We start from the raw sequence: 13199 nt of genomic DNA, 5'->3' as shown, positions 1-13199 counted from the left end.
TCTTTTACCTCCTATTCTCTGATATACTGTAAGTAAACTAATATTGAGAAAAGGAAATAAAACAGTGTTTGTTTCTATTTAAAAAAAAAAGCTATAAGATTGTTGCTTAGTAGACATGGTTAAGACTGTGAGGGGACAAGTCCAGAAACAAGGCTAGTACAAACATCTGTCATGTGGCCGCACAAGAGCCACACACTCGCATGTACTCTCTGAAGACAGGGCTTTACACGAGGCAGTGTGGTGTGCCAGAAAGGACACAGGCTTGGAGTCTGACAGCCTCGCTGAAATCGCACGCCGCCACTCCCCAGCTGTGAGGCTTGGCGAGCCACTTCACTCCTCAGAGACTCCCCTTTCTCATCTGTATACAAAGTGGGAAACACCAGTCCTTATTTTGCAAAGTATTTGTCGGGATGAGATAACGTGTGTGAAAGCACCTAGTTCAGTGCTCAGCACTGAGTAGGTGTTCAATACCACAGTAACTGTGATGATAAACAAACTCATCAATGGCCATTAATAAAATCCACAAATTAAGTGACCCATAAGCTTACTGAGTGTTTGCTGTGAGAAGTGCCCTGAATTGGACCCCATAAGGCAGCAGTTCTCAAAACGTCAGCACATGAGAGTCACCGGCCAGTTAAACACAGTGCTGGGCCCAGCCCGAGTTTCTGATGCAGTTTGGTCAAGAGGGGGGCCTATGATTCGCATTTCCACAAGTTCTGAAAAGATGCTGATGCTGCTGGTTGAGGAGCACATGGAAGAGAACCAGTGAGGGAAGGGAAGAGTGAAGGAAGACGAACCTGACAGTTTTCATAAATGTTAAGAAGTCAAATATTGAGGCAATGGTATAGTTGAGCAGAAAGGTGTGGGATGGCACTGGAGAAAAGACCAAGACAGACAGACAAAACAAGTGTGCGAGGCCACAGCTTGGCCAGTTAAATATCCATGTGGGAGAAGTTCATCACAAGAACTGACAGACTTTAAAGAAGCCATTGCTAGGCTAACTTTCTCACTAGGCTCAGCTTGAATTTTTTTGACAGTTTTAGTAAATGAGCCATTACAAAGCTTGAGAAAGTTAACCACACAGTGAAAATGGTAACCATAAGCAAAGATGCAGCAGGTAAGGTAAAGCCAGGCTAGCTGGCACGGAAATGGAATAAAAGGGCAGAAGTAGTGAAGAATCATCACTGATTCTGACGCAGTGATCCCAAAGCACCCTGTCAGCCAAGACCTGCAGAACGTTCACTCTGCACGATGATGCCCCACAGAGGGAGTCTAGCAGATATGAGAATCAAGCCCTGTTAAACCCTATTTATTGATTTGGCATTACTAGGCGTTAATCAAGGGAGCTGACACCTCAAACACGATTCACTAAAATGAGAGGGTAAAAACCTATTATTTCTTTAGTTTTGCATCATTTACTAAACATGTTCCTTAAGTGCAGTTCATGTTAATTAGCTATCATTGCACCTGTTATTACTAATCTTTATTTACCAACTGAAAATTCTACGAAATTTGTTACAAAACAATCTCACCAAAAGACTGCATTTCAATTATTATTTTTAGGTCAACGTTGGTGAGATAAAGATAACTACAATTTGTAATGAAAAAATACACACAACACCATGATTCACCAGTCTACACCACTCACAATTCAGGAGAAAATTGCTGACAGATTATTTTCCACGTAACACATAAGAAATCAAAAAACCCTAAGATTGTAAAAGGAAAGTGTTGAAACCCATTTTCACATCTTCTACCAGAATAAATCTCAGCAGTATCAAAGGGATATCCAATGTAAACAATGAAACCTCAGAAGTACAAGAAGACACCATGAGGATTTAAAAAAATAAAATCAGAAGGGCTAAGTATAATCCCAAACCCACGGCCACAAGATGAAAGACTAATACGTTTGTCCATAAAAAAATAAAATTTCTTCCTAGGAAAAACTACCATGAGCAAGGTCAGAAAACTGACAAATGGAACCAAATGCCTGCAACTCAGATCATAAATTAAGGGCTAATTTATATAAAAGAGAGCTCCTACAAGTTAAAAAAAGAAAAAAACCCAAAATCATAGTAGAAAAATGGGTACAGGACATGAACAACTCACAGAAAAAAGTACAAATGGCTCTTTAATATATGAAGTGACGCTCACACCACTTTTCGTCTGTCAAAGTGGCAAAGATCAAACAAGAGCACACTGTGCCAGAAGTACAAACTGGGACAGCTTGCTGTGGAGGATAACGTGACCGCGTCTACCAAAACTACAGATGCACATGTCCTTCGACCCAGTGATTTCCCTCACAGGAATCTACTCTTCAGATACACTAGCAGCCTGGCAAAATGATATCTGCACAAGGTTACTTACTGCAGCGCAGGTTATGATAGTTAGACTGGAAGCAACGTCAATGTTTATCACAAAAGGAACAACAGGACAGTCATACAATGGGATACTGTGCAGCTACTAACAAAAGAAAGAGCTCTTCACACACTGACAAAAAATAATCTGCAAAATATATTTTATAAAACAAAACAAAACAAAGGCAGGGTGCAAAACAGTACAGATGCTCACACTTACTTTTTTTTTTAGGAGGGAGGAATATATCTGTGATTTTATCTGTAGAACCACAGGCTGTCTCTGGAAATATACAAAGAACACTAGTTACTCCGAGGAGGGGCACAGGGTGGCAAGGGGACAGGGGTGAGAGACTTTTCGCTGCAATACCATTTGAACTTTGAATCATGTGAATGCATTACCTTTTTTAAAAATAAAGTATGCCTATGTGAAGTCGTAATACCTATGTTCTAAATGAAGACTTTCCCACTAAGTTACTTGAGATGACAAATTCCTTTCACTATCCACTCAATATTTAATGAGTTCTACATGTGCCAAGCACTGTTTTAGGCACTGGGTCTCAGCCTTGAAGACAGATAAATCCCTCCTCTTGGGGACTTCAGGAGGGAAACAGCCTGTAAACAAATAATCAAGTGAATATCGGAGAGTGGAAAGGGCTAAGAAGAAAATTCAGTCAGGAAAGGGGAGTTGCAGGACTGAGGTGGAAGGGTGATTCTAGAGCCTTCTGGGTAGGGGTGACAGAAAGCTTCCTTGAAAGGCCGAGATGAGAAGAAGGGAAGGAGCCGGCCCTGTGGAAGCCAGGGAGAAGATTTGTCAGAAGGAACAACACAGCGACACAAGGCTCTGAGGGTGGAAAGTGCCCCTCCTCCAGGAACAGAACGGAGGGAGCAGCAGCAGCGAGAGAGGCTGCAGCAGCAAAGCTCCTGGGGGGGTTAAGGGAGGGGGAAGGTACCAGATCACAATAAAGAATTGAGGTCTTACTCTAAGTGATATGGAAAAGCATTACAAATTTTTAAACAGTGGGGAAATAAGTTCTGACTGATCCTGTGTGAAAGGTCAGTCTGGCTACCGACAGGAGAAGAGACTGTAAGAGGCAAGAGCAGAAGCAGGGAGTCCACCGTCACAACCCATGAGAGACGGAGTTTCCTGAAACTAAGGCGGTGCGGTGGAGGTGAGCAGATTCTGGGTACATTCTAAGGCAAAGTCAGCCGGCTGTACTGAAGGATGGGAAGTAGACTGAGGACTCCAAACTATTTAGCCCATGCAATGCTTTACAGTGATCTAATAAGTTCATTTACAAAAAAGTCACACCTGCATACAAAGCTCAACTACGCTAGAATGGGTTTTAAATACCATCAACAAAAAGCAGTGCTTATCTACAGACCAACTAGAGCCCACACTTGGGCTCACTCTCCACATACTTAACAAGCACTCACTCTGTGCCAGGCATAGTATTAGGCACAGGGGATCTGAATGACACTTAAGGTAAAACTGAGCACCAGGACAGACTGGCAGGAAAAACATCAAAATAGTAAGAGCTGTGGGGTAGGTTTTTTTATTTCTTCCTTGAATTTTCCAAATTTTCTACAATAAACATATCCTAATTTTAACTTTAAGGGGGGAAATACAACTTTCCTTTTTACTGCTGCCAATGAAGGAGAAATTTCAACAGGGCAAACTTATTAGTAATTTGAATGATTAGCAGAATTTCCGTCTAAGGAAGCTTTTAAACAGAACAGATTTCTCAGTTTTCTTTCATGCCTCTACCCATTGCTAGTGCCAGGGAAAGATGTACCTGCAGAAGGAGGGAGGGAAGGACTAGGTGAGAGGGAAGGGGGTACTCATGACAGCTTGCTGTTCTTGAAATACATTATCTCACAAAACAGATATCACGAAGATCAGAGACTGATTCATTTAAAATATTTAACCAAATATACCAACTACATAAAGACAATATGGTTACCATAATCTACCTACTATCAATAAACAAACAGCAAAGTCATTTATACATTTATCCTTTCATTCACATATTTAAAGAGTGCATGTAATGCATCAAAGGCACTGAGAACACAGGTTCAGGAATGAACTAGATGAAATCAGCCCTCCTGAGTTTGCAATCTAGTTTAGCTGGTAGGGAGAAGAGGGACAACACATTTCAAATTTGGATTATTTTATTATTATTGTGACATGCTAGAGAGACAACCTGGTAGAGGATAACAGAAGAGCTGACCTAGTCAGGGGTCAGGGTGAGAGGTTTGGGGAAAAAAGACATATGAGTTGTACAGCACAGAGAACTATATTCAACATCTTGTAGTAACTTAAAGTGAAAAAGAACATGAAAACAAATTTATGTATGTTCCTATATGACTGAAGTATTGTGCTGTGCACCAGAAATTGACACAACATTGTAAACTGACTATACTTCAATAAAAATGTATTTTTTTAAAAAGACATGAGTTAAGATTTGAAAGAGTAGGAACTGAAGAGATGAAGGGGCAGGGAGTGTACATTCCCTGCAAAGGAAACGGCACGTAAGAAGAATTTGTGGCAAGAAGGGTCAGGCTCGGTAAGAGAACTGAAAGGAAATCAGTGCACCAGGAAGATCTAGCAAAGGGAGGAGAGGATGACGAGGTAAGCAGGAGCCAGCCCGCGCGGAGCCTCAGAAGCCATGTCAGTAATTTTGCTTTTAATGCTAAAAGCAACAAGAACCACTGAAAGATGTGAAGCCTGGGAGTGACAATCAGAATCACATTTTTAAAGCTCACAGAGGATGAATGAGAGGGGGGCAAGAGCAACGCAGAAGACCAGTCAGAAGGCTGCACGGTGCCGGGGAGACGAACGAGGGCAACAAACGGAGATGTAGTCAAGATCTACCATGGAGATAAAATCAGCAGGCACTCCAGACAGTAAAAGTAGGTGTGGGGAGGAAGAGCGAGAAGAAAGTGTCATGACTAACAATAAAATAGAAGAGATTTAAAAGGATCAAAACACAAAAATCACAAAAATAAGTTGGAAAAAAGCATAGAAAGACATTCCATGCAAAAACTAACAAAAATAAAATGAGTTTCCAATCCTCAAAACAGAATATCACAGTAAGATATTTAACACACCTATCAGAAATTGACAAATAAGGCAGTCATAAAAATTGTAAAAATTTGGACAATGTGAACAGCATTAAAAACTTGATCAAACACAAAGAGATGTCACCTTGAACTAACAAACAGAGGATATACATTCTTTTAAAAACATATGGAACATTTTAACTAGGTCACAAAGAAAAAGATCATCACATTTCAAGTAACTGGTATCAAAAAATATATTCTATGACCACATCATGTGAATAAGTTAATCAATAACAAAATTAAATACCATTAATAGAAACTTTTTAAATGCCTGTTTAGAAATTTAGGGTTAAAGATGAAATAAAAATGAAAATAACAAAATATTTAGATCTTAATGACAATGATATTACCACATATGTAACATGGATGACTGTTAAAGGAAATTCCACAGCCTTAAGCACATCATTAAAAAGCAAGAAAGGCTGAAAACCTATGTTTTCAATTCAGAAAGCTAGAAAAAAAACAGCATAAATCTAAAGAAAACAGAAAGGAAATAAAGATAACAGATATTACAACACAGAAAACTGATTCTGTGAAACAAAATTTTCATCGACAAACCCTTGCAAGTTTATTCAAGAAAAGATTAAATATGAACCAGGGGTGAAGTTCAAGCTAGTGACTGAAGCCAGTAGCTGCCTAAGAATGCAGAAACATGAATGCCCCAGGGGCTCCAGAGCAGGTCCCTGCTCTGCAGAGGACGGGGCCACGGTTCCAACTTGGAGGTGGCCCTTTGATCACAGAAACATGGTCTAGAAAGCAAAAGAGAACGGGGTAAGAAGGAACTGGCAAAAGTCACCATCAAGAAGGAAGCTCTAGAGCTAAGAGGGACAGAGATGAGCTCTGCTGGAGCACATGTAGCATAAGATCTAATTGCCCTAACAAAGGGATTTGTGCTTGCAGGGGAATATCCACAGGGAATTAATTTGTTGCAATAAATACCTTTTCCTTTGTGGAGGGTGGTGGGTCGGGGGAGAAAAGGCATAAACAATTTCAGGAATAAAAGGCACAGATACAGAGGACATTTACAACGGGAGTAAGAAAAGGGAATGGGGCCTGAGTCATAAGGAAATCCAGTTAAAGACTAGGTAGAGCAGACGGAATGGAGAAAGGTGAAGTAAAGAGTGGCCAAAGAGATGTGGGCTAGAAAGGCAGAAAGAAGTTGAGATTAAAGTGTCATGACGTGCACAGTGAAAAAAGAATGTGACAACTATTCGTTGTATGTTCATGTATAACTGAAAAATTGTGCTCTATACTGGAATTTGATACAACATTGTAAAATGACTATTACTCAATAAAAAATGTTGAAAAAAAGAAAAAAGAAAAAAACAGTGTCATGACATGGAGTGCTTCAATAAAGAGAAGATGACCAGCTGTGTCAAATGCTGCTGAGAGGTCAAGGACGCTGCGGGCTGCATGGTGTCTAGCGACTGCGCAGCGTGAAGCTGAGTAACCGGTACCTTGAAGAGATTAGAGCAGTGGGAGCCAAGGTCACAATGGAGTGGAAGGACAACTGTTTCTACCTGAATTAATAATTTTGGAGCTGAAGCCGTTTCAGCTGACAAGACCCAGAGTGTCACTATGGGAGAGGGCCATAGAGGAGGTCACGGGGGGTGGACATGGTAGTCAAGAAATCGAGGAGCCAAGGAGCTTCATGGGCTCTGCGGTACTCATGAAACCACCCAAGACGGCAGCAGGAGCAGGAGAGGAAAGGCAGGCTGTGAGGCAGGTACCAAGGTGCTCCCAATGAGCAGAGGTGGCCAAGAAGTCAGCACAAGCTCATGAGGAAAAGAGGAAGATGGCATGAGTCTAAGGGCAGAGACTCAAAGGGACATGCGTAGTGCCAAACGAAGTGATGCCTGGTCTGGAGCTCACTTTGCAGAGCAGCGGTCGGGACCCTGTGAAGCCTTTCCAGTTCAACCTGCACCCACTCTCCGAGCTGTCTGGGAACTGCAAACTGTGGTCGCACCAAGGAAAGCCCTGAGCATAACAGCCACCATTGTTTAATTAGCTGAGCTAATACTGTCCTCAGTCTTGCTAGCTACACGCTCACGTATTCCAAAGTCCAGAGAAGAAGAAGAGCATGTAAAGAGTTGTGCGATTTCTAGGATTAAGTGGAAAGAAGGGAATGGAAGGGAGAGCGTGAGCACTTTTTTCCAAGACGCCAGGACAAGGACAATGTTGCTCCAGGCAATCAAGACACCAAACACAGCTACCTCTTGGATTAACCCAAAACTCTTAACAGCACAAGATTCAAAATTGTGACTAATTTCTAAGAGCCTCTCAACAAATTCAAAAGGGGCTGGCAAGCCTACCTCTCTGCAAGCTCTGGTAATGAACACTAACTAGATTTGTCTTGTGACATGGATTTTGAAAGATTACTGAATTTACTCAAGTAAGTCCTTAGGGGACTGTAACTTCAACCAACTCATTCATTTAAAATGGAACACAATGTGCATCCTATGCACAGGCACTGTGATGAATATAGTGAATAAGGTGGTCTCTGCCCTCGAGTTTCACAGTTTAGTGGAGGAGACAAAGAGTCAGACAAAAAAATGCCAATACAGTGGGAAACAGTGGGAGGACATTCAAAGTAGCCACACAGCAAGAGTAAAGGGAAGAGAGGCTGCTAAACCCCGCCGGAGTACAACACAGCCCAGGCGGCCGGAGCGAGCTGTAGCCCTTGCTTTACCAACTCATCACACCATGAGCTCTTCTCTCGAGGAAACAGCTGTGTCCACTACGTCTGGTCCCCAACACTTAACCCAGTGTAAGATTGTCCATGCAGTCTGCATCTCTTGGTTGCCCATCCAGTGTCTATCTACAGATCTAGTCTCCTGTCTGGAATCTACTCATACTGCAGCTCCAGAGCAATCAGGGTATCAGATAATCCAAACCCCTTGCTAAAGGTATGGGTTAGTCAAGACTCAGGCCACAGGAATGGGCTGGTAATACAATTCGGGGAAACGAGTTAAAGGACGTTTGCTAGGGGCTTCTGTGAAAAAAATCGTCCTTATTCTTCTGAGAAAATAACTAGAAGAACTGTTCTCATCCTGGATCCTGGTTCTCATTCTGGTCCATGTGGTACAGAAATGTGAAGCCTGGAACCCCTACCCCCATTTTGCCTCCTAAGCCAGGCTGACATACAACAGAAAGCAAAACCCAGAGAATCTCTGAAAAACAGAACTGGTGCCCCAGTCAATCTAGTTGGGTTTCCTGTTATTTGCAAACCCAGTATCTAATATTATAACATAGTCAGGGTAAGTCAAACCCTGAAATCCACGAGTGAATCACTGTCCACCAGCTCCCTGTACAGCACATTTCAATGTTCATCCCCTGCTTCCAGAAAAGTCTTTGTTAAACCTAATTCTCAAACTTAAAAATGAGAATCTTATCCCTCTTATTTAAACCTTAGAGAATGACAACTGGTTAAGACCTAAATAATAAAACTGTGGCTCAAAATTATAAAAGTTTATAGAAGAAAATTTATAAACTTATAAATTTAACTACAAAAAATATGAAAATTCTTTATGGCAAAAACAAAAACAGGAACAAACACACGCAGCCCCCCTAAGCAAAATTACAAGATAGATGACAAACAGAAGAAAAAAATCTGTAATTCACATCACAGGCAAAAATCTCCCTGAAGCATATAGAGCTCTCAAAAAAAAAAAAAAAAGTCCAAAAACCCAACAGAAAATGGGCAAAGGATGTGAAACAGATAGCTGATAGAAAAAGAAATACATTTCACTCCTAATATTTAGAAATAAGTTCACCTCACTTGTTACGAGGAGAAAACAAACAAAATTATACTAATTTCTCACCTATCAGATCAAATGCAAAAGTCTGACCACATACTATTGGCAAGGCTGTTGTGCAACAGGTGATCTCACGTGGGAGTACAAATTAGTACAACTCCTCCCTTCGGAGGGCGGTTTGATGATATCTGTTAAAAACATACAGGCATTTACCCTCTGACCCAGCAGTATCTCCTCTGGAAATACATACTACAGATACACCTGCCTCTGTGCAAAATAATACACATGAAAAGTTATTCACTGCAGCTTTATCCGTAATTTAAAAAAATATTAACAGCCAGCAGTCATCTTGTTAAATAAATTGTGGCACATCCACAGCATGGAGTATAAAGCAACTATAAGAAAGAGTGAGGAAGCTCTCTATTTACTAATATGTAAAGATCTCCAATATATATCATTAAGCAGAAAAAACAAGATGCAAAATATCATGCACAGTTTGCTCCCTCCTCAATCCCTTCAAATCTCTGCTCAAATGTCATCTTATTCTTATAACAACAAAAGGATGAGTCAGAAACAAATAAAATGATTATAGGGAAAGGAAGGAAACTTAGGGGTCAGGCAGAAATGGAAGCTAGACATCTCTGAATGTAACTGTGCTGTATGGTTCTGATGTCAGAACCATGGAAATATTTTATATAATTAAAACACAAAAATGAATTTGTTTTTGACAACTTTAGAAAGGTCTAACTGATATACAAAGAACTGCATATATTAAATGCGTACAATTTGATGAGTCTGGACATATGCAAACACTCATACTACCAACACCACAATCAAGGTAACAGACAATATCTAACACCTCTCAAAGCTTCCTCGTGTCCCTTTATTTTTGTTTTCTGTGGTAAGAACACTTAATATGACAGAGATATAAGATCTACTCTCTTAGCAAATCTTGATGTGCACAATTCCGTCCTATTAACACAGGCATTATGTTCCATAGAGAGCTCTAGAATTTATTCATCTAGCATAACTGAAACTTACACATCCCCCCTCATGCACTAAAACTGAATTAGAGTAATAGTTGGACAATTTGGGTAAACTTACTTAAAAACAACAACAAAGAATTGTACACTTAAAATAGAGGGCAGGAAGGTACAATAATTTTAGTGGATTAAGTCTGAAGACAAGCGAAAGAATTAAAGAAAGCTGTAAAGACCACTGCCTCTCCAACTTTAGTGAGCATGAGTCACCTGGGGGCCCTCCTAGAATGTGAATTTTGATTCAGTAAGTCTGGAGTGGGGCACAATTCTGTACTTCCAACAAGCCCACAGGTGATGATGCTGGCGGTGCGGGTCTGTGGACCACACTTTGAGGGTCCACATAACAAGAGGAGCTTTGCTCTAAAAAGCAGCTGAGAAATGGGGCAGCAGCTGCCCCAGGCAAAGGACCTGTAGGGAGTGGGTGGAGGCGAGAAAGGGTCCCCCTCTTTTTAAGACAGAGGAGATAACAGCATGATTGCTGTAGTATTTGATTCAGTCAGGGTTAGAACAGAGAGTGCATGCAAGGGAAATTAAAACAATTAACCATAGCGTCTAAGACAGGAGTATGCTGGAGAGAGCTGGAGTGTGGCAGGAGCTAAAGTCACTGAGAACTGAAGGGAAGTGATGAGCATCCAAGGAGGGGTGGGATAACCGATGGCTTGCGCCCCTGAAGAGAGTAATACACTAATGCAGCACATGACCTCAGAAGTAGTACTGAAAGAAAAAAATACATTGAAAAAAAATTTTAAAAACTCATACTGAGAGTTCTGGAAGCTAGAATATTAGTCAACATTTAAGTGCTCACCACTAAGGAAGACAGTCCTATCCTCCCAAGCCTTGCTCAAGCTTCAACCTTCACAGCGCAGCTCAGGACTCTAGGAAGGAGCCATCAAATGCCACATCATTAGGCCTTGGGCTTCTAGTACGCTGGCACAGAACCCTCTCCCCCTGCAGCCCACCCACCCATCAGAATTCAAGTCAAACGTCACCTTGTTAAAGCCTAAGTTCCCACTGCACTTGAGACAAACATCACATTGTAATCATCTCCTCTGAACCAAAAAGAACACAGAGCCACTCTTGTAGCGCAGTTCTTGTATTTCTCCCTCTATTTAAGGCAGCACGGGCAAAGAATGATCAGGAGGAAAACGAAAAGCAGCACATGGCATGGCCAACTCACAGCTCCAGATACTCAACTGCTGAGTAAAACGCCACCACCAGTACCAGAGATTGCTTCGTGGAGCTAAAAGTTTCACCTGATGAAACAAACCAGCTATCCTCTGCACATTTAATCACACATATGACGCTAAAGAAAGTAAGCCAAGACTTATCTAATAAGGTGCTTAAACTTTCTGTGCCATGGACTCCTCACAATGATGTTTTTAAATACAAAAGATTACAAAGGAGATCAATTATATTAAAATACAGTTATACTACAGTAAACAGATTTAGGATTTTTAAGTTTATTTCACATTGAATAATAGGCTCTAGTAGCAGATCCACCAACTACTATAATTTTTTTCAGTATTTTTTTAACTACTGTAATTTCAAAGTGTAAATGATACACGATACATCTGCAACAACCATAATGTGATATGAAAACATCTGTGATCTTCACTGGTGATGAGGTCACAGGTCTGTTCCTAGTGTCATTTGTTGCTTACAGTCATAATTGAAGAACATGTTAAAATTCAGTTAGAAGTTACAAAAATAAAGATGTAAAATATTTCTTCCCATATAGATTAACATACCTCCTAAATTCCATTCAGATTAAACCATACTAAGTGAGTATCGTCTGTACATCTCACCACCACTTAATCACCCATCTTACAAGACTGTAGTCACTTTAGGCCCAGGGATTATGTCTCATTTGTCTTTGAGTCTATAGGTCCAATAAATGTTAGGTTAATGAACAAGTCACTTATTATTCCAATGGACTGTGAACTCCTTGATGGCAGAAATTCTGTCTCAACAACAATACAGAGCAGGCACTCAATAAATCTTGATAGAATACGTGAGTGTGTGAGCAAATGGTCTCCTTGGTTAGATGACGGGCCTCCTAAGGTCAGAGATCATATCTCACACTTCTTTGATTTCCCATAATCTAGTATACCATTTTTCACACAAAATCACCCAAATATTTACTAAATGAAACATTAAGACAAGACAGAGCCTCTGAAATGAGGATCAAAGTAGAGAATGAGCACCTGTACCAGGCTGGACATAGCAGGGAAAAAAACCCTGCTCAACAGTGAGCTGGCTATGAACCAACTAAAGGAAAAAAGCTTCAGGTCACAGGGACAACCTATAATGTGGTTACTTGAAAATATGTTAAAAATATTCCTATTCTTATTTTAAAATACGAAAACCTTAAAAATTCCACCCTCACGAACGGTTCTTGCTTCTTTCTCATAAAATCAATAGTTTCAGGCAAATTTTCCTACTGCTACAAAACAAGATAAAAGTGTAAGGGGGTGGGAAGGGATAAATTGGGAATTTGAGATTCGCAGATACTAATATATACAAAATAGATAGCAAGTTCACACTGTACAGCACAGGGAATTACATTGAATATCTTGTAGTAACTTACAGTGAAAAAGAATATGAAAACGAATATATCTATGTTCATGTATGACTGAAGCATTATGCTGTACACCAGAAACTGACACACTGTAAATTCACTATACTTCAATAATAAAATATATGTATATATATACACACACATAACATACATAAACTAGATGAAGTGTAGCACAAACTGATTTGGTATGTTTCTTAGTACAAAATACCCTACCTTTAAAAATTCCGTATTACAAAATAGAACTGACAATGTAAAAACATTACTCCATTTTCAAATTACCAATTGTCAGAGAAGCTGTGATGTTGAGAAAAATGCTAAAAGGTAAGCGCAACTGCCAACCAAGGCTCAG

At 40.4% G+C, this 13199-nt stretch overlaps 1 protein-coding gene across 19 annotated transcripts in view; it reads right to left on the bottom strand.

Annotated features, from left to right (window-relative positions):
- Positions 1-13199, bottom strand: part of WDR20 (WD repeat domain 20) — a 59839-nt gene that overhangs the window by 40279 nt on the left and 6361 nt on the right. For 7 of the 19 annotated variants that reach the window (XM_032482669.1, XM_032482687.1, XM_032482668.1 and 4 more), the window contains exon 2: positions 2578-2637. The exons of 11 other annotated variants lie outside the window; for them this stretch is intronic. In XM_032482669.1, coding sequence (XP_032338560.1) covers positions 2578-2637 — 60 coding nt within the window. Of the gene's footprint in view, positions 1-2577; positions 2638-9202; positions 10987-11077; positions 11148-13199 lie in introns of those variants that run through there. One more of the 19 variants, XM_032482692.1, reaches the window with a different exon arrangement.

This window comes from Camelus ferus, chromosome 6 (genome assembly GCF_009834535.1).
Source record: "Camelus ferus isolate YT-003-E chromosome 6, BCGSAC_Cfer_1.0, whole genome shotgun sequence".
Taxonomy (NCBI): Eukaryota; Metazoa; Chordata; class Mammalia; order Artiodactyla; family Camelidae; genus Camelus; species Camelus ferus.
This window is presented reverse-complemented; position numbering and strand designations above follow the sequence as displayed.